Source organism: Charadrius vociferus, unplaced genomic scaffold (assembly GCF_000708025.1).
Source record: "Charadrius vociferus isolate BGI_N301 unplaced genomic scaffold, ASM70802v2 scaffold41, whole genome shotgun sequence".
NCBI classification, from domain to species: Eukaryota; Metazoa; Chordata; class Aves; order Charadriiformes; family Charadriidae; genus Charadrius; species Charadrius vociferus.
In genome coordinates, this window is record NW_009647013.1 from 729,236 (window position 1) to 751,128 (window position 21,893).

The 21,893-nt window shown below is 44.3% G+C and overlaps 1 protein-coding gene across 1 annotated transcript in view; it reads left to right on the forward strand.

Moving 5' to 3' along the window:
- Window positions 1-21,893, forward strand: part of ELP3 (elongator acetyltransferase complex subunit 3) — a 103,722-nt gene that overhangs the window by 427 nt on the left and 81,402 nt on the right. The window contains exons 2-7 of the mRNA XM_009895442.1: window positions 1,063-1,159; window positions 2,082-2,220; window positions 3,540-3,610; window positions 5,938-6,001; window positions 8,397-8,465; window positions 10,298-10,452. Coding sequence (XP_009893744.1) covers window positions 1,063-1,159; window positions 2,082-2,220; window positions 3,540-3,610; window positions 5,938-6,001; window positions 8,397-8,465; window positions 10,298-10,452 — 595 coding nt within the window. The remainder of the gene's footprint in view (window positions 1-1,062; window positions 1,160-2,081; window positions 2,221-3,539; window positions 3,611-5,937; window positions 6,002-8,396; window positions 8,466-10,297; window positions 10,453-21,893) is intronic.

Genomic DNA, 21,893 nt, shown 5'->3' on the forward strand with positions numbered 1-21,893 from the left:
TTCCCAGCTGTTGAGTTGGGTGCTGTCCGTGGGAGGCAGAGTCCTTGCACCCATGGGGGTGCTCAGGGGTTTGCCTTGCTCCTGACTGTCAGGTACAGAATGGGGTGCTGGGGTAGGGCAGTTTGGGTGTTGAGTGAGCTCCCTCATGGCAACAGGAGAAAAAAAAACAGGGGAAAGGGTATGGGGCAGCAAAGATGATGCAGGGCAGCACGGGGGCAGTGGCCTGGTCTGGTCCACAAAACTACCTACGGAGAGAGACCATATGGGAGCATCGCTGCGGTGCTTCTCCTGGAGAGGGTGTAAATGCTGCTGGATTTCAGTACAGCTGGCACGAACAAAAACTTGTTGGAGTGGTTGCGCACCCTGCTATGTCCTTGCTGGTGGGTTTTCTGACAAGTTTGGTGCTCATATTTTACTGTCCCAACACTTGCTACTATAGACAGAGCTGCACGAGGTGAAACAAGTGCTCGTTGTTGTTAGGAAGTGTGGATGGATCTCTTAATAGCAATCCCCCTCTTCTCCTAAGGCTGGTATGGGAGAAATGTAAGCAATGTATACAGTCTATATATGTATACAGAACCTTGTTGCAACATGAGGTGGGTCTGTGAGGTGCAGCAGAGAAGCTTTAAGGCACTGGTACGCTGCCTGATGCAGCATACCCTCTCTGTGATGGAGGGGAATTCACAGAGCTGGTTTACCCCACCGTCCTTCTCAGAATACATTTTATTCCTTGCCACGTGTACCGGTACCATCAGACTAGTCTACTAATTGTCTTTAACTTCCAATGACTTTATTTCTAGCTGTTGTGCAGAGTCCTCTGACATAAGAAGATGGGATTTTACGTAGAAGTAAAAGAAAACCAGCAATATGAGGCAGTGACTGTCATTTGTTCGGGGAATGCTGGAAATCAAGAGTAATGCACAGTGGCAAAATTCCCTCTGTAGGCAACAGTTGTAGGAAATACTAAAAATGAACTGCAGAGCAGATGCGCCTCAGTTGTCACAAGCAGTTAGAAAGCACTGGCTATACATGTGGTTTGTTGTTTTGTTCTTGTTTCAGGAGACGTTAGCCATGCAGAGCTGATGATGATGACGATAGCTGACATCATAAAGCAATTAATTGACGCTCACGAGCAGGGAAAAGATGTGAATCTGAACAAGTAAGTCACTCTGGGATGACACTGAAGAGCAAGGCCACCAGTAGTGAACATGTCTTGTACAATCTCTTATGTTCAGGCTTTATTTTAAAATGTTTTATTTTAATGGTCTGCTGTCATTTCTCTTACTGTTATCTGTTTAAAAAATACCACCAAGATTTGTAAATTGTGTGGTGATTTGAACTCATGCTGTGCTACTTCATTGGCCACACTCAGAGTACAAAATAGGTTGTATTGGTGAAAAACTCTGAGAAACTTGTCATTGCCTTTTTGTGTTTCCACTTGTGTTCATCCTTCAGTAGTCTAAAGTCAGTTCCATCAGGGAAAGGAAAGATTAATTTAGGGATAAATTTTAAAACAAATTTTCTTAGTAATGTGTTATAAATGAAGTTCTTGTTTACAGAAAGTTCTTCCTTCTTTACATATGTGAAATAATAAAACCTGAATTTGTCCCACTGTTTCCATTTCGTTTACATGATGTAATTTCAGACTTTTTGCTGATGCTGGAAATAACTGACATGAATGTCTGAGAATGAACTCAGCTTGAGTCTGTGTATATAGGGGTAAATCACATGGAAGACTTATGAAAAGAATTAAATCACTGAAAAGGGGTAAGCCAGACTCTGTGGGCAGCTTTTGCAAGGTTTTGATAAAAACATATTTAGAAGAAAAATATACAGAAACTGAAAACATTGGCAGTTGTTGCATGTCAACTTTATTTTGAATTTATTTTCTGTATCTTAATATGCCATGCAGCCGTTGCAAGGAATTACTGTATGCTTTTTAAGTAAGTTACCTGGAAAGGTAAATTAGGAGAACCTACCTAGATCTCCATCTAACTAAACAGTAATACAATAGCACTGCTGTGGAATATGGGTATGCAAGTCAGAACGGAGTTGTTCATTTGAGATATTTCTGTTTTCAGACTGAAAACCAAGACATCAGCCAAGTATGGACTTTCAGCGCAGCCGCGTTTGGTTGACATCATCGCTGCTGTTCCACCACAGTACCGCAAGGTGCTGGTCCCAAAGCTGAAGGCCAAACCTATAAGAACTGCTAGCGGGGTAAGCATGGACATCATTCTGAGATTCTATGATTCTCTCCATCTGCCTCCCTATTCTCATAGATAAATTGTGTTTAATGGTTTTCAAAGACCAGGATATTGACTGTCCGGAAGCTTTCATATAGATGCGCTGGCTACATTGCCAACTTCCAGGTTGCCTTTCCTGTGATGTTGTGCCCACAGGGCTATTGCTTTCAAAGCATTTGGCAGAAGAGAAAGAGGAGGTTTGGAGATTTTGTTTCAGGGCAGCTGTGTCTTGCTTTTTAGTTGCTGTAGAAACAGTGCAGCTTAATCTGCAGGCCCTCGCAGTGAACAAAGGTAAAAAGTTAGTATTCAACCTCTTTCTTTGAAAGGTAGTTCTGTCTGCGAGCAGGAATAGAGGTACAGCTAACATTTAGCTGTCTGTTTTTAAGCTTCCCTACTGTATGTATAGCATGCCTAAACTTAAAAAAAAAAAAGACCCCAAACCAGAAACAAAAATCTCAGAAAGTGTTCAATTTTTATGACTTCAGAAAAAAAAACCCCAAACCAAAAAACCTGAAACAAAACCACAAAAAACCCACCCTCCAAAAAAACCCTAATTTCTTAAATATTCTACATCCAGAAAGAAGAAATTATATTAGACTCTTGTTCCAACAAGGATTTCTGAAAACTGGAAATGAGGTATTCCAAGTTGGGTGCCCCAAATTAGTGGACGCTAGAAAATTTTTGTGCATCTGTCTGTTCTCCCCTATGGTCCTTTTTAAAAAAGAAGATAGCATCTTACATTGTGCTTGCATTTAATTTGTGAAAAGCCGTCTGAGATCTCAGCCTGGGACAAAAAGGCTTCGCTCAGTTAGGGGGAGGGAGGAAGCTTTTATTATCTTTGGGTTCTATCTTTTTTTTTTTTCTCTTCATCTCTTCCCCATTTTGGTCTTCCAGCTGGTGTTTGGGATGCCTGGTGGCACACTCTCACCCTGGCTCTGGTTTAGATAGATGGTGGTTAGCTGGTCCTGGTGAATACCTCAATGTCAGTCTGCATCTTTTCAGCAGGGTGGTTAATCAGATTTAGTGTGAGACACCTGGTTCTTCATAATATGCTGCCAGTTTATTCTGAATTGTGAAGATATCAAATAACAGGATTCCTATTTCTTGATACATTTGTTATCTCCTTCAAGAGTTAATGCACAGCTATTCTAGGTGGCAGGCTAAGCAGAAAACATCTTTAAATAGTCCCTCGCAGATGCACATGTATACATAGCCTTCCAAGATGCACTTTATTTTAGTAGCTTCAGAAGCAATTACTGTGATTTTTCTCCTCTGTAACTTTGTTTCTTACAGATTGCTGTCGTGGCTGTGATGTGTAAACCACACAGGTGTCCACACATTAACTTCACAGGCAACATCTGTGTGTAAGTATGACAGCTTAGATGACCTAAGAGAACTGTTTTGCAGTATTTATGGATAAATCTGGTATTGCAGTAGCATTGTATTGGGGACAGGCTTCCTTTCTGCACAAGAGCAAAGTTGCAGATTGCCGATACCTGCACGCTACATGTTAAAAAAATTCTGCTTTTTTTCAGTTTTTCTTCAAGGACACTTTTCTCCTTTCACAGGCCAAAGCCTGCTTACCTTCAGCAGATACTCGCTTTTGTGAACATAGAAACCAGGAGAATATATTAATGATCAAATGGAAGTTGTGTTATTGTGTTAGGGTGTGCAGGTGTGTTGTGCATGTGACTGGGTACCTGAGATTGGAGAAGACTATTACAGAAAAGAAACAGGGTTCAATCTGAAAAGTTTGAAAGCTGCTGATCCGAGATACCCACCTGAGGAGGTGCAGGTGGTGTCTGCGAGGACTTGCTCGGTGTGACAGTCTGGCTCTGCCTGGCTCTGGAACGAAACGAGAGTGCAGATGGAGGGGAAGGCTTCCAGCTGCCAAGAGCTTGTGGTGTTAAGGGAATAGCTTCTGAGTTTTATTTGAATTGAGAAACCTAAGCTGGGTTTACCTTGAAGTATATTACCTCTGTTTGACTTAAGAGTCCGTGCACCTGAAATCTCATCTGGTTTTTTTTCTGACCATGTCAGTTCATCTGTTTCAAAACATTGCTTCTCTCTTCTGCCTTGACACTCCCAAAACATCAGTGTGTTTCACTACCAGAGCGTTCTTGTTTTCGCCTGAGCAGCTATTCTGTTTGAGATGTTCCAGGTAATTACGTATAGGAAATGTCTTCAATTGGATTGCACAACTTTTGCCAGCAAATTAATTTGGCCATGGTAATTTGGTCATTAATTTTATAATGGTGACAGATGACTCGGGTTGAGTTTGCAGGGCAGGCAGTGAGGAAACTAATCAATTATACTGTGAACCGAATGCGTCTGATTTGATAGAGATGGCATTATCTTAGTCTGTGTGTTTCAGATCTGCACCGTAAGTAACAATACGCTGACTGGTCTATTACCTTGTCTGTTGGAGGTGCTCAGCACCTGCAGCTAATGCTGAAGCGGTTGTCATCCGTCCTGTCTCAGGTCATCTTTGAGCACAGAATGGCTGTAGGTTAGTCATTAATCCCACAGGCCTGAAAAGAAAGTTAAGGACCCTTCAGAATAAATTTATATTCCTTTTAATTACTGTCTGCTGTGTAGCGTTCCTTTCCTGGCTCGCAGTCATGCTGGGATAGCTGCAAATCTGTCTCGCTGTGTCACAGAATAAGAGCCTCTAGATGTAGAAACTGTCATTTAATACCAGACTGCTATACAGTTATCTGAAGTAGGTGGACTGTATTCTAGTGAAATAATCTTAGAATGCTGTATTCATTAAATAGCGTGTTCCCAAGTTCAGAAAATAAATGGCAAGAAACTTTCTCACCATCATATGTTTAAATTCTATAAATTTCTGGCAAAGACATGTAGGTTGTGTAACAGGATGATGGCCATTTTATGTCTTTCCATGCCAAACAAGAATCCTGTTTTACATCAAATGAGACAGTGTTTCTGATAGAATGGTGGAAAACACTTAAATTTTTTATTATTATAAAATTACATTTTAAAATCTGATAATCTGTGTGTAACGGTTACTCCAAAACGATATGGCAGCTCCCTAAGATAATGCCATGTTCCAGAAACACGTTCACAGCACATTTTGCTTCTAGTAAGTCTCATCAAGTTGTTTTATGTGGATGTAGTCGTTTGACAGGTCTGAACTGGTTTTTGACATCCCATTCTCATTAAAATTAAATGAAACAACTGTTTTGCACTGCACACTTAGTGTTTGTAAACATACATAGGCTCAGTTCCTCTCAGTGTTACTGGCTGTCACAGCATCACTCTCTCCAGCGTGTGCGTTTGGGTCTGTACCTGTGTTTGCATCGAGTGATGTAGAAACACAGGAATTCATTTGTTCATCCCGTGCTCCGAGCTGACCGGTCGTGACCTGGCTTTAGTCTGGAGGCTGTATTGCAGCGTTAAGGTGCTGTAGTGCTTGAGCTGATAAAGCCTTCCTTTGGTGAGTTTGGTTTTGCCTATAGGAGCGCTCCCGAATACCGTGACAGCGACTGGCAGGAGTTGCTGTGGTCAGGCTGTCTCGAATTTGTGTTCCCTTGTGTTTCTGATGCAAGACAGGGTAGTTAGGGCAGTGTCTGCTCAGCCTGCATCCTCTTGTAGACCCGTACCTCAGACAGATTAAGTTGTTGCGATTGTATGAGTCTGATGCCTGTTTTCTATCTTTTTATATTTGCAGATACTGCCCAGGTGGACCCGATTCTGATTTTGAGTACTCAACGCAGTCTTACACTGGATATGAGGTATTGCTTCCGTCTGCCGTAATGCATTGCCTCCACTCTCTATAAACTTGGGTTAGGCTGCTCTTTATGTCTACAAACTCCCCTAATGTTGCAAGAATAAAAAACAGAAGCAGACTTCATAAACTTCAAGATCGAAAGCAGCTCAACTACAGGACCGGAAATTCTTCTCAATTGCTGTAGCAGTTGTTTCTTTCTCCTCACCTTGCTGCTGTTCATACTGTCGTACGTGTAATACGTTGTAGAGCAGGAGCGAGCAGCCTGTGAGTCTGAGCGGGGCAAGCGCAGCGTCGTGGCTGTAGCCCGTGACTCGCTGGGGTGGGACCGGCTGTTAATCTGAATCTCCAGCTGTGGAAAGCGATAAGTGAGTAAGAGCAGGTGAAGGTGACATTGCTGTTTCCCATGGGACGCTGCTGCATGCAGTTTCTTGAAATGAACTCTAGCTGTGATTCCTACAGCAGTTATCAATCTGCATCAAAATGTTCCTAACTAAACAGTCTCACCGAAACATACAGTTTTACTTTTGGCTCAATATGGGCTTAAGGGAAAGGAACAGAGAAGGCAGAGCCAGACTCCTCCTCAGAGCTGCCCAGTGGAAGGGTGAGAGGCAACAAACACGAGCTGGAATGGTGAAAGTTGTGCCTTAATGTAAGAAAAGAATATTTTAACACATGGGTTGTCAAACACTTGAGTAGGGATCGGGAGAGATTTTGGGATCTCTATCCTTAAACGTAGTCAGACACTGGCTGGACACAGCCCTGAGCATCCTGCCCTAACTGGACCAGCTTTCAGTCTGTCAAACCTACAGGACCCTGTGGATTAACAAAGGTCAAGCTTTGCAAAAAAATCCATTATTTAGCTGTTAGTGCCTCCGAAATTACATCCGTGCCCTGATACGTCAGTATCTGCAGTGATATCTTACTAAATATATATAAGCAAAATAGCGCTCTCCTGTTGTCTGCCAAAATTTTCATAGCAAAAGGTCTTGTAACTAAATTATTGTGACTGGTTTTCACAAAACAACTCGTAACGGTTGTACAGATACGAAGTAGTACAGTGAGGTAAAACACAAATGGGATGGATTTGGTAAACAGTGATGCAGCATCCTTTTAGGATGGATTTTGTCTGTTACCCGTTTTTCAGTGGCTTGAAACTTGTCCATTAGTGCAAAATAGGAAAATCCTGTGCGTATTTATATTACTTTATAATTCATGTTGTTTTGGATATGTTGTATTCATTTGTTTAATACTAACAACATTTAAAGAGTCCTCATCCTGTAGAGCTTTTAATATAACAGATATGAAATACCAGACAAATCCAGGATACACAAGATACTTGAAAACCTTATCTTAGAGTATTATTAGCAGGCTTACATCAGCTCGTAATATAAAAAGTAAGTTATTAGGGATTTCAGTTGAAAGAATATGGAAATATATGGATTATATATATGGATCATATCATATGGATTTCAATTGAAAGAATAGGAGAGACATGGACTTGTTGGAGTGGGTCCAGAGGGGGACCACAAAGATGCTGGGAGGGCTGGAGCCCCTCTGCTGGGAGGACAGGCTGGGAGAGTTGGGGGGATTCAGCCTGGAGAAGAGAAGGCGGAAAAGGGGAGACCTCAGAGCCCCTTCCAGTGCCTAAAGGGGCTCCAGGAGAGCTGGGGAGGGACTCTGGATCAGGGAGGGGAGCCGTGGGACGAGGGGGGACGGTTTCACACTGACAGAGGGGAGACTGAGATGAGATATGAGGAAGAAATTCTTTGCTGTGTGGGTGGTGATCCCCTGGGGCAGGTTGCCCCGAGAAGCTGTGGCTGCCCCATCCCTGGAGGTGTTCAAGGCCAGGTTGGACGTGGCCTTGGGCAACCTGGGCTGGTGGGAGGTGTCCCTGCCCAGGGCAGGGAGGTGGGACTCTATGATCTTCAAGGTCGCTTCCAACCTAAACTATTCTATGATTCTATGAATCTGTTTAGATGAAAGAATATTTGAAGTTTATTTGAGTTCTGGAGGATACTCCTTGGGTAACCGATGTGCACATGAAGAAAAACTGAAATGAACACGACAGAAAAACTTGTACTTTGAAGAACACTTTGTGATTATTTTTTTTACAATATTTTTTGAGATTCTTTATCCATCCTTCCATAATGCGCTAAAATTTTTTTAAAAATGCATCATTCTCTTTATATTACCATCTAAGAATAAAAAAAATATGTTAAGGAGCCAAATCCAAATTTGCAGTTGGGCGGCTTCTCTGGTTGTGAGTTTGAATACTGTAGGGTCCATTAGGATTTGAAGACTTGAGCATTTCAGTGCTAAAAAATGTCCTTCGTTCTTTTTCACTGTGTTTTTTTTTAAAAAAAAAAAGTTTACAAAATGGATCTCTTTGTGTTTTTTAGCCAACGTCCATGAGGGCCATTCGGGCGAGGTATGACCCCTATCTCCAGACAAGACATAGAGTGGAACAGGTAAATTTTTACAGTGAAAGGGGAATGCATTGTGATTGTGATGAAAGTAATCACGAGGCTTTTAATTGCCTGAACTGGTGGGCTGAAAGGGTTGTGATCAGCAGCACGAAGTCCAGCTGGGGACCAGTCTCCAGTGATATAACTCAGCGGTCAATATTGGAGAGCAATAGTGTTTACCCTCTCTGTTAATGACCTGGATGTTGGGACAGAGCACGCTGTCGGCAAGTTTGTTGATGATACGGAATTGGGAGGAGTGGACCATAGGATTGTGCAGCCATTCAGTGGCACCTGGATGAGGATGGAGAAATGAGCTGGCAGGAACCTCTTGAAGTTCAATAAAAGGAAATGCCAACTCCTGCCTCTGGGGAGGAACAACCCCAGGCACCAGTACGTGCTGGGGGTTGACCAGCTTGACAGAAAAAGACCTGGGGGTGCTGGTGGACACCAAGTTGACCATGAGCAGCATTGTGGCCTTGAGGCAAAGAAGGCCAGCAGCCTCCTGGGCTGCATTAGGGTGAGTCAAGGGAGACGGATCCTTCCTCTGGCCTCAGCAGTGGTGAGGCCTCACCTGGAGAGCTGTGTCCAGTTCTGTGCTCCTGAAAAGAAGACAGACATGAACATGCTGGAGCAAGTCGAGCAAAAGGCAACTAAGATGATGGAAAGACTGGAGCATCTGTGGAGATGCTGAGAGAGCCAAGACTATATATGTTGGGAAAGAGAAGGCTTGGGGGAATCTTGCCGATGAGACACAAAGAAGATGGAGCCAGGCTCTTCTCAGTGGTGCCCAGTGACAGAACAGGAAAGGACAGGACACAATGGACACAAATTAAAACATGAGAAATTCCATTGGAACATCAGGAAACAGACTTTAATTGGGAGGGTGACCGAGCACTGGACCAGGTTGCCCAGAGAGGCTGTACGGTCTCCATCCAGTGAAATACTCAAAGCCTGTCTGGACACAGCACCGAACAAAATCCTGTAGTTGATGCTGGTTTGAGAATAGAGATTGGACTAGGTGATCTCCAGAGATCCCTTCCAACCTCAACATTTCATGATTCTATAATTCTGTGTTAGCCTGACTTGATCCCTACAGAAGTATTATTTTTCACCCTTTTAGTTGTCTTAACAGTTATTTCCATTAGATAAGTGACAAGTTTTGAACCTCTTGTAAGATGTCATCTGCTCTGAACAATGCCTGATTACTGATAGGAGACCCTATTACATCAAAATTGTACTGAACTATTGTGGCAGTTGCTAGTTCTTGATAACTATTTACATGGAGAATTCAATACTGAAATAGTGTCTTTCCTATGAAAATTATTTTTTTGGGGTCTCCGCTGGAGAATTAGATCTGAAGAGTTTCTCAATCCTGTTCTGCTCTGACTGGTTTCCTGTTTGTCTTCAAATCCATTGGAAAATTCTCCGTGGGTTCAGTGTAGCCCTTTTCTCCCACAAGTTTTTAAGGAAAGTTAGTTCTACGTGGAATGAAGAAGGTGCGAGGAAACTTTTCCTATTGGCCATATCTAAGCTAGCTTCAAACTGGAACCAGTGTAACTCCATCAGCAAGATGCTGGGCTCAAATAATGCTCTTTGTCAAGAAAACCTGTTATGCTGGGCTCAATATTTGTCCTGCGTTCTTGCAGTAGAAAAAATCATTTTTGAGGTTTTGGGGGATTATAAGAAATCTGTACAAAAGTATTAATGGTTTGTCATTCATTAGAGATATGACAACTGAAGAAGGAAATGCAGTGTAAGAATGTCAGGACTTTCAGAGAAGTCTTTTAGATAAGTCCCTGATTGGTAATTTTTCCCTGGTACTTTTAATTTTACAGCTGAAGCAGTTGGGCCACAGCGTGGATAAAGTAGAGTTCATTGTGATGGGTGGAACGTTCATGGCCCTGCCTGAAGACTACAGAGATTACTTCATCAGAAACCTTCACGATGCCTTATCAGGTCACACTTCCAATAATGTAGCAGAGGCCGTCAGGTAAGCGTCTCGGTTTTCTTTAATGTAATTATTTAAGTGTTCTTCAGCTGATGTAAGAACAGAAAATATTGAAGACAAAAATTCAGCCTCTTTTTTTTTTTTTTTTTTCTTTTTTGAAAAGCAGTGTTTGTCCAAATACGTCTTTAGGCACAGAATATTTATAGCTCAACTTGCAGCATTGCTCTGTGTACTGCACAGCACCAGCGGAAGATAGGGCCGTGGTTTATCTGTTTCCTCATATAGGAAATGCTAAGCTGCTTCGAATTTCTTGGCATTCCATCTGGACTTCTACCTTTTATGCCTCATCACCTTGATTGGGAGTTGTGACGAATCACATTGCCACGGGATTTATTTCCTTTAGCTGGGAAGGGGAACTGATCCCGGCTTGGAGGGAGGCCAGACGTCAGCTCCCATAAGGGATGACTCACCCCCGAGAGCGTCAGTGCTCCGGAGCTCCGAGCCCCTTGCAGACTCAAACGCAGTTACCCTTGCAGTATTTCGGTATGACAGGGAGATGCTCGTCTCCTCATTTTACAGTTGATGAACTGAAAATCAGAGGCTGATTTGTTTGTGTGTGCTTTGGGTTGTTAAATACATAACTTTTCGGTGCATTTTGCAGTATAAAACAAGAAAAATGAGGGATTTGAGGTTTTGGAGCTGTTACAACTAGGTGAGCATCCCTACTGGCAGTTTTAGTTTGCTACCTTGTCATCATTCACTGCAGTAGATTTTCCTTGATACCGTCGTCATCTACTAAAAAAGTGATTTTAAAACTGAGTAGGACCAGCCCTTGCCTCGCCTCATGTCTATCTTCGTATTTTAAAGTTGTAATTTCGGTTGCTTTTCCTCTGGAGGGCAGCAAACCCTTCTGCTGGTTTCCTTTGGATTTTTTTTCTTGTCATTCAAAGACCAGACAAAAAGTGCCATGCTGCTCTTTCCAAGTGGTTTTTTATCAAGATAAAATCACGAACAAGTTGGGAAAAGAATTGCTTTTTCTTTTGCTCTAGTGCCCTGGTTGTGAGCAGAGGAGGGTACAGCCCGTTATGGGCGAAGGGTGGTGTTTGCAAGTTGTCTATTCAAATTAGTGCTGTGCTTGTATGTACGTCAGGTGGTTCAGGATGTGGTTATTCTATTTTTTTTTTTTTTCTGCTGCAGGTGTCTAGCTAATTTTATTGGACCTAAAGTTGTTTTTTTTGAGTAGCCTGTCCCTTGCTCTGCAGATTGGGGAAACTATTTTATGACACGGACCGTGTGACCAAGTAATTTTAAGCGCGTGCAAAAATGAAGTGACTCTGAAGTCAGTGTACTGCCTTGCAAGCACGCGGATCGAGCAATGTGAGAAAACCCTAACAATACGTGTTTTTTTTCCAGCAGATAAATAAAGGTTTATATTTTTAACATAAAATTCACGTTAAATGCTTAGTAAATGGAGGCATGTGGGAGTTATTCAAGTTGCATTTCCTAAATATTCTAGAGGCGAGAAAATTGGGTTCAAGATGAATCAGACCTTTTGCTTTTTGCATTTAGCTTTTGTCCTGTGTTACTGCAGTGCTGTTTTGAGATGGTCAATGACACTTGGAATAAACACTCAAGGTTGAATTTATTTCGCTACGTACATGAGAGTTCAGCCCTTCTCCCTCACTGCTTCCATCAACAGAGGCCGTGCTACATGAGGAATACCGACAATATTTTATTTGTTTTATACTGTGGGCACTGCGTTAGGCGGTAACCTGAGACCTGGTCTCTCTCACTCCTTATTTTGAATGCAATTATGGTAGCCTTGAAATTTTTTCCTCCTTGTGCAAGTCATTAGTTAATTTTAGATTTTGTACAGTGATTCCCTAAAGGGGAAAAAGACCTTCAGCCAGAATACTTCTTAAAAAGTCTTTCTGAGCATGACCTTCGATTAAACCAGTGCAGCATCTATCTATATAGGCTGTGGTCCACCTAACTGCGAATACATTTTTTTCCCCTTTTGTCCAGTCATTTCTTTACTTTTTCCTAAAGTTAAGCTCTTCTTCTATGTCCAGTGGTGTCTTTCCAGTGATAGTGATGTGCTGACCTCTATGGTCTGAATTGTGCAGCACTGGAGGGCTCATCAATCTGGCGTCCTCCTCTTGACGTAGTTTTGGATTTTCTTCGTATAATGCTTTGTCTTGATCAGCCCACTGCAGCTTCTGGTCCCGGTTAATCTGATAAAAAGGATGTGACTCTGTGCAGTTTCAACCAGTACAGTGCGACCGTAGCCTGCCATGGAGGTATACACTGTTCCTCACCAGGAACCGGCACTGCAAGTCTGACTAAAGAAATAAGCACTCAAACTGTGTTGGCCCTTGGACTCCAGCTGATATTCTGAGTTGGCTTCTGGCTTTCTTGCAGATACTGAGTCTTATGTTAAGTCCAGCCACATGGTAAATCACAAAGCTGCAAACCCAGCGCTGCCTATATGACAGAAGTGATGTGGGACTGGGAGGGATCTGTCCCAGGGAAGTGGGGCACTGCTCTGGCCAGCTGCTGCCAGATAGAGTCATAGAATCACGGCATGGTTGGAGCTGAAAGGGACGTTAAAGACCACCTAGTTCCACCCCCCTCTGCCCTGGGACACCTCCCACCAGCCCAGGTGGCTCCAAGCCCCGTCCAACCTGGCCTTGAACCCCTTCAGGGATGGGGCAGCCACGGCTTCTCGGGGCAACCTGCCCCCGGGGATCACCACCCTCACAGGAAACAATTTCTTCCTCATATCTCATCCCAATCTCCCCTCTTCCAGTTTGAAGCCATTCGCTCTCATCCCATGGATCCCCTCCCTGACCCAGAGTCCCTCCCCAGCTCTCCTGGAGCCCCTTTAGGCACTGGAAGGGGCTCTGAGCTCTCCCCTTTTCTGCCTTCTCTTCTCCAGGCTGAACCCCCCCAACTCTCCCAGCCTGTCCTCCCAGCAGAGGGGCTCCAGCCCTCCCAGCATCTCCGGGGCCTCCTCTGGCCCCGCTCCACCAGGTCCATGTCTCTCCTGTGCTGAGGCCCCCGAGCTGGAGGCAGGTTGCTGCTTTAAACTGTTTCCAGGTAAATTGGGCGTCTAACTTGGGAGGTGTAAAGAATTCCCTTTACATACACATTTATAAAGAGGTAGGAGATCCTTTTTGCATGAGCGGACCTCAAGTGAATTAAGATTTTGGTTTTTATGGATTCATGAACAGGACATGAGTGTAGAAGTGACTGTATTTACATACATGAACTCACCAACTAAAAGTGTAATTTTAAAAAAGATCAACAGAGAAATTGCTAGGCTTTTATAGCGACTCTGTTGTGAGCGGAGGAAGAAAATGACTTCCCTAAGAAAGCATTGCTGGTGTTTCATATTTCTGTAGCACCTCCCTATTGAGGTAATAAACACTTTTTAGACTGTTCAGACAGTAGTCTTTGCTTGAGGTGCTTTGGTATGCTCGAGAAATAAGTTGGCCAAGGAATGAGTAAAGGATTGCAGAGCCAGAGGGGGGTCTTTGTTTTGTAGACAGTGTGCAACAAGACTGAGAAGTTTTAATTTTTATCTGCTGAGAACACCGCTAAGGAGATTTCACTGCACTTCTGGATGCCTATCGAGCAAGGCTGTGGACTTGGTGATAAGCTTCGCTTCTTTAGGTAGAGATTTGTAATTACTGCTAAGGAATCACTGTAAGACAGATTTTTCTTTTTGTACAGTAGAGAAATACAGCTTTCGCTGGGGGTCGTTCCCATCAAGCCAAAGCGTTGACTGGGTTGCGGCTGCCTTTGCTCTTTGGTGAGGACAATGAACCAAGAAGGTGTAAAATACACATGCAAATGAGAATTGCTGCTCCCCATCGTTCTGCTCCTCTCACCTGACCCGTGAGTCATTAAAGGTGCGGGGCATATTTGACTGCCACCGTGACTCACCGCTTAACTCCAAGGGCTGAGCACCTCTTTTCTGAGCCAGGCTCTGACTTTTAATTAGTGAATGAGGCCAAAGGAGAACTTGCGGGTGTTGAGAAAGGCAGGTGGCAGAAAGTGTCCCCTGGGCTGTGCACCCGTGCAGCTCCTGGGACTGCGGCATCAAGCCTGGCTTCTCTTTGTGTATTTAAAAAATGCACCGAAATTGTTTTTAAAATTTTATTTTAACAGTATCGTGTATTGTCTGATGTTCGGTCTGGTCGTAAATCATGTTGTTAATGGTGAAGTAAGAAGGGGATACAATTGCTGGAACCTCTGCAATTCAGGTATCTTGTGTACGTGGTATTTATGTGACCATGTTCAGCTGCACGGCAGACATAATAATTATTTCTGTAATAGGTCTGTAATTCAAGACTGGTTCAGCTTTACATCCACTCAGCAGTCAGTAGTCTCTTAAAAGGCTCATTTTCCACTTGCATCATGCGTTGAAGCCCAGAACCTCCAGAAGTGAGTACTGTCGGCTGCGTTTGATTCCTCGCGGAGAAATTGCAGCTCCTAATACCGGACGACACCCTGAGGCTGCCTTTTTCTTAGGCTTGTCATCGATTGCTTTTGCCAAGTGTCCTTTTGTGTTTCCACCGGCAGCTGTGCTTCCCGCTGCCACAAATGTTTTCATTATGCAGGAGGAAATTTCCTTCAGGTATCCCAAAAGCTGTATTGATCTTTTGGCAAGCGGTAAACAGGTAGATCCAGCTACTTTAGAGCCTTCGCTGAAAGAGAAGACAGGGTTTTTAAATAACCACTGCTTAGGGCTGGATTATTGTGTGCCCAGTTTAAGACCTTTTAGCCCATCTGAGGAAGGAAAAAACCTCCCCGAGCGCTGGCAGTTTCAGCAGCAGTTGGTTTGATATGTGGAGCTCCTGACGCGTTTTAAAACCCAGCCAGAAATCACTCTTCTTGAACATGCCAGATCAGAGCAACCCATGAAAAAATGTGGTTTGTGTGGTTATCAGATGATACGTTTTCTGGAAAGATGGTTATATTTCATTCTCAGATACCTACATTAGGTCTCGTGTATCGGTAACGCTTCTAATAGAAGCTGCGGAAATACAGTGATTGTGAAGGCTGACAACTAAGCAACTCATCATTTTGCTTTTCAATAGTGAGGACTAAACCTGCTTTCAAAAGGTCGCTCTTTATTTTTGAAGTAAGTCCGGTTTAAATTTCCCAAATAAGACTTTAGGAATTTTGTTAGAAGACGAAGGTTTCTGCATGTCAGTCTCGTCTTACTTCTGCTCCCGCTGTAATTTTACCGAGATTTAGCCCGGCTGCTTGACTTTTAGGGCACAGACCCGCAATGGATTGGACATGGGTACCAAGCGGCCGTATTACGGCTGTGCTGTTGCAGCTGACTTTGTGTATGTATTTCATTGACCCCACTTGTGTGAAATTCATTCTGTTGTACTGTGAATCTCAAGGAAAGAGACTTAAAACAAACATGCTTCACCTTGCGCTTAGGATGGGCAAAGAAGATGCTCTCCTACAATTCAGATGGCTCAATTGACATATGGTTGCTTGTTACAGTAATGTATCTTCATTGTGCTTTCTCAGTACTAATTGTGACTACAGCAAAAATAACTGAGGGCTTTGACTCACTAGGTCCAGTGATTCATGCTGGGGCGATTTAAGAGGTTACTGTTCTCCTTTTATCTACCTTGACCCTCTGCTTGAGGTTACCCCTTCCCAAACAGGCAGCTAAACATAGTCGTCCACCCTTCGGCTGCCAGAGTTCGCCCTGCGGCAAATTAACGTCATCTGGAAAGGATAGCGATTTAAGAAGATACGCTACTTCTTTGGCTGCGGGGAGCTCAGCCTGTTAAATTGCCCTGCGACAAATTGCCAGAATTTGATAGTCAGATCTCACCTCTTGACTTGCCGTAATGAGTAGGTACTGTGACAGGTAGGCTCTCGCGGCTCGAGCAGCTCCAGCACAAACCGCTGTAATTGCCGGCTTAAGCTCCTATTCTAGCAGTAATTTGGGCAACCGAGGTGTGTGGGTACTTATCCCGTTCTACGTCCCCTCCTGTGCCGGCAGCAGCTTCTGGCAGAGAGGGAAGTGAATAGCAGGAGGCAGCAACATCGCAAATTGCTGTGGCTGTATCCATCAGAGCTTGTCTGTCAAATCCCTCGGGACATCTGGCTGGGCAGTGATTTTTTCCGTGCCTCTGTGCCAGGCAGGAGATAACTGGCTATTGTTTTAGTGCCAGATCGTTTGCAGCAGAGATTCTGCCTAAATTTCCTTTTGTTCCCAGAAATTTGGAGACTTAGTTCCTAACCTTCTGGAGAAGCGGGCAGATTTTCTGTGTTTTCCAGCTTTGGATGCGGCTCTTGCATGGTGCAGGAGCCGTGTTTGCCCTTAAAACCTGCCGGTTGCTGAGTGTTTACCCCTAAATGCCTTCAGGATGGATAACGTCTTTCCAGCTTGCAGAATTTGAAGAAATGTACCCCAAAGCTGACTGGCCTTTATCGGCATCCTGTTGCTTTTGCATTGTTTATTTTCTACTGCAAGACCCAACTTTCAGCTGCTGAAGTCCGCGTTATTTGGAAGATATAGAAGTGAAAGTCATTTCATCAGATCCTAATCTCATTATGGGTGGCTGTTCATCTTTTTTCCTCCTGCAGCTATGGAAAGTGATTGCCTATCCAGTTATCTGTCCCGGTCAATATTTCCGCGGCGTTTTCTCCTGCATGTAAAATACTCAGGTTTGTGACCGACCGTGGCCGATGAGGGAAGGCAGGTATGAGGAGGCCATACCCCCATATTTCTGGGCATGTGCAACAGCACGTCTGATATTACTTGATTTTGGGTTTTCTGAGGTGGTTACTGGAACCAAATACATCTTTGTCAAAGGTTTGCGAGGTGGTAGTGTTTATTCATAACAGAAATTTGAGCTACACCAAATTTAGCAATATTTATAAATGCCATTGATCCGTGTTTTATCCTACACTGGTGAGAAAAGGATGATGGCCCGAGCGGTCATGACATTGTCAAAGCTAAATAATGAATTTCAGTGCCTTTTTTTTTTTTTTTTTGTACATTTTCAGCAAATTACTGCTGAACACCTGCCAAAGGGAATACTTGTCTCATTTTTGCTGCTTCACTGCTGTGCGTGTGTAATTTGGCAAGCGTAACAAGTTCTCCGGTGACCTGCACTAAAATGTTAATGCCGGGATGGGATCTGAGTGGTCAGCGGGGACTGGAAACTGGTGATGGAGTTTTATTCGTGGCTTGGTCACCTGTATGAATGTGAACGCGGCCTGATTATTACTGGGTTCTAGTTCAGATTGTACTGGTGATCCAAAGGTAATGTCACAAAGAGATGGTGTGACATGTACTAAATAATCTTTCTGGGTTAATTTCCTCCCTGACGTGGAAAGTATTACGCCGTCCTGTGTATTACAGAAGCATTGCCTTTGTTGCTGTTGGATTCTGATTTTCCAAGTGGGCAGAAAATCAAACATTAGCGATTGCTTTGAGCTCCATAAGGATGCAAGCGATCCTAGACTTACGCTCCCGTGCCCTGGAGAGCTAACGCGGGACCCGCACTACCTTTTTCCCTTCTTTAAGCGGAGATTGTTTTCCAGCCCAAATTAAAATAGGCTGGTAAAACAGTGAGAGGTGGTTTATAGTTCCCTCAGCTGTGCTGTGCTTGCCTCATTGATATTGTAAACCGAGATCCACTGCCTTTCAACAGCGCTAAATTAATTTGAAAGAAAAGTCATTTTCTAGTAACACGGTGGGTGCAGTAGGCATGCAAAAAATAAAAAAAAGGTTTAATTTTCATACTGTTATGGAAGGATTGGAAGGATGTCAAGAAATGGTTTTCCTGTGACTGTTCCGCGAACGCTGTGCTAGGCAGAGCAGAGGCTGTTAGCTTCTGAAATAAGTCTTTCTGCAATGTGTTGCAGCTAATGCGCTCTGGGACTCTCTGCCTCCTCATGGCCCATCGGTTTGTGAAGTCAAGTACTCGGAAGCTGGGAACTGGCGGAGCTGGGGGTGTTTGTGCCACCTTAATTTGGTCACCCCCTGTCTGGGCCTCGGGTTGTACGATTACCCGTGTTTTTCTCTTTCTGCAAGACCTTCTGGTTCACCTCCAGAGATAGATTGTGCGCTGCTCTAAAAATTCTAAAATTAGTGGGAAGGGCCTTTCTTCCTCTGATATAAATAAGATTTACCTTTTCTCTGACGGCTCTGAGGTGAGATGTGGGTTCAGCTTGTCTGTTAAGACAGCTCAATGCAGATGTTTCCATGTGAACTGGGTGCCTGATCTCCCCTTACAGCCAGCCGAGATGTGGTCAGCGGAGCCCGGAGAGGGATCCAGCTCATGCTGAAGCAGGCACCTGCGCTGGCTCTGACTCCGCTGACCCGACCATCGCTGACTCCCGCGGGAGACGGGAGCCCCAGCTCAATGTAGGTGTTTGCATCCATGAGCTGGATCTCTCACTAAGAGTCCTGGCTGCGCTGCAGGCTCAGGCAGGAGGAGTTTCCTTCTTCATCTCTGACTTCTGACTCCTTGAGATCGTGCCAGTTTTTGATGCAGTGTCGCTTTTTGCAAGATACTCCTATTTCTAGTTCAATATGACATTCTATAAAATAGTTCTGCGTGAAGTGTAACAAGGCCAAGTGCAAGGTCCTGCACGTGTGTCAGGGCAATCCCAAGCACAACCCCAGGCTGGGCAGACAATAGACCGAGAGCAGCCCTGAGGAGAAGGACTCGGGGGTGTTGGTGGATGAGAAGCTCACCACGAGCCGGCAACGTGCGCTGGAGCCCAGCGAGCCCCCGGCATCCCGGGCTGCATCCCCAGCAGCGTGGCCAGCAGGGCGAGGGGGGATTGTGCCCCTCTGCTGCGCTCTGCTCTGGGGAGACCCCCCTGCAGTGCTGCCTCCAGCTCGGGGGTGGGGGGGTTCAGCCTGGAGAAGAGAAGGCCAAAAAGGGGAGACCTCAGAGCCCCTTCCAGTGCCTAAAGGGGCTCCAGGAGAGCTGCGGAGGGACTCTGGGTCAGGGAGGGGAGCCGTGGGATGAGAGCGAATGGCTTCAAACTGGAAGAGGGGAGATTGGGATGAGATATGAGGAAGAAATTGTTTCCTGTGCGGGTGGTGATCCCCTGGGGCAGGTTGCCCCGAGAAGCTGTGGCTGCCCCATCCCTGGAGGTGTTCAAGGCCAGGTTGGACGGGGCTTGGAGCAACCTGGGCTGGTGGGAGGTGTCCCTGGGCAGGGCAGAGGGGGTTGGAACTAGATGGTCTTCAAGGTCCCTTCCAACTGTAACCATTCTATGATTCTTCCAGTGTTTCAGTTCTTGGTCCCGTTCTCCTTTCCACGTCTTTGCTATTCCTCACCTCTAGGAAGACACAAGTGGTCGCTGACCTCTGGTTGTACTCTTTTTCTGTCGCCTCTCTGGTGTGTTTGTCTCGTTGTAAGCCAGGTTGTGCCATTCCCAGGGCGTTGTAGCCCTGATAGGAAACATTTGACTTCACTCCTTAGCAGGAACTCGCTCCTTGGGACCAACACATCTTCGCTGGAGTTGTGAGGGATGCCTGTGCCTAAGGAGGATACAGTTTAAGCTACTGTAGCAGCTAAAAGCTGGAATACTTTTCCAAGGCAATGAGCTCCATCACCATTAAAAGTTGAGTAGCTGTTGGCACCTTACGCTGCGTTGGAGCTGCGAGGGATGGCAAACGGAGCCGGGGAAACGGCACCATCAGTTTTGGCACTCTGCTGCAGCAAGCCTCTTCCTGAACGTCACGTCTCCTACAACCACGGAGAAAACAAGTGCATGTATGTTTTTGTAACACTTTTTTTTTTTTTGGAGAGAAATCATATTGCAGCTTTATAGGTGCAGGAGTTGCTTTGGCAGGAGAACAAGATTAGCTAAACCATAGCTTTTCACTGGCAGTTTTGGCTGATGACTGCTTTTTATTAGCTCTGTTTATAATTTTATTGATACAATTTCTTTGTTTCCTCAGAGCAGCAATCAAGCTGTTTTTCCTTCCTCAAGCTAAACGTTTATGTCAGAGTGTCAGATGGGGGCAAGATGAATTCCGTTTAATACGCAGATGCAGAAACTACGAAGCAAAGTCTTTACTGGACGCTGTCTTTATGCAACAGTAGCTTTTAGGGCACTGAGTTGTTGGAACTGTATGCAGCACTGCAGCGGCAGAAGTGGTTATTTTCCTCAGTAACAGCTAGGAAGTGGTTGTTACTAAGAATATGCAACTTTCCCTAGGCCACAGTGAGTCAATATCAGAACTGAAATTGGAACTAGATTATTTTTTTTTTAATACATGTAAGTCTCACCTAGTGCTGACTCTCTCACCAACTGTAGCAAGAAAACCTCGCATTTCAGCTTAGATTTAATAAAAGAGACTGTCGTGTCATTTTTTTCTCCCAAATCCCTTTTTAGCTTGTGTCTATAACTATATATTGACTCTTCTGTGGTAAACTGTCTCTATAATTATGACCTCATCGCTGATCGTATTGATTTGGCAACAGACTTTTAAATTGTTGCTCTCTTAAGTTTCATAGAATCATAGAATGGTTTAGGTTGGAAAGGACCTTGAAGATCATCGAGTTCCAACCTCGAACTAAATTGCACAGCAAAGAGGTGAGAACTCAAGGGCAAATCTTGGGCATCTCCTCGTGCAAGTTTTATAATGGTCTTCGTTTCACTGTGAAGTAGCAGGCTGAGAGCTGCTGGCGCTTTGCTGTCACTGCGGTGACATGGTTTGTTGTTCATGGGATGTGGTATCCGCTTCTGTACGCTTGGATAAAAAGAGAAAGGGACGTAGAGTAAAACCTGTCCTGTGGGAATAGCTGATATCGATTGCCTGCTAGAGGTGGAATTTAACTAAAGGTCAAATAAAATTGTACTGAAATCCACATAAGGGACAGCTGAAATGGGACTAAAAGCTACTTCTTTGTAGATTTTTATATTGCTTGGTGAAAAGATACCAGGAAGTCAAGATTGACCAAAATGAAACATTAACCAGGCGCAGCCTACAGCAGCTTTTCTCCCCTTGAAACACTGCGTGGGTTAAGGCCACCACACGCTGCACAGAACTGATGCTGAAAGCAAAGAGTGGGACTCTGTATTTAGTGTTTATCCTGGATTACTGGACAGAAATTCCCAAATTGTTACTGAGAAATGCATTCGATTCTTTCTAAAACTTCATAGCTGAAAGCGTCTCCAATTTTTTCTCATTGTGCTGGGGGTGTTTTTTTCCAAGCTTTTCTGCGTCATAAACCAACAAATGGGTTTGAAAAGAATACTGTTTGGGGTGGATAACCCTCATGCGTGGGCTTTTTTCCCACTTCAGAAGTGATTTTGGTGGTTTTGGTAGCCTGGGAGGGCATGTAATTACTTGTAAACTATTTTCTTTTCTTGAATGGGAGAGGAGCTGCTGTCTGGCAGAGGAAATCTTGCCCTCTTATCTAGCGAGCCCAGAGCATCATAGCGCCTTCAACCTTCTGTTCATCTGAACC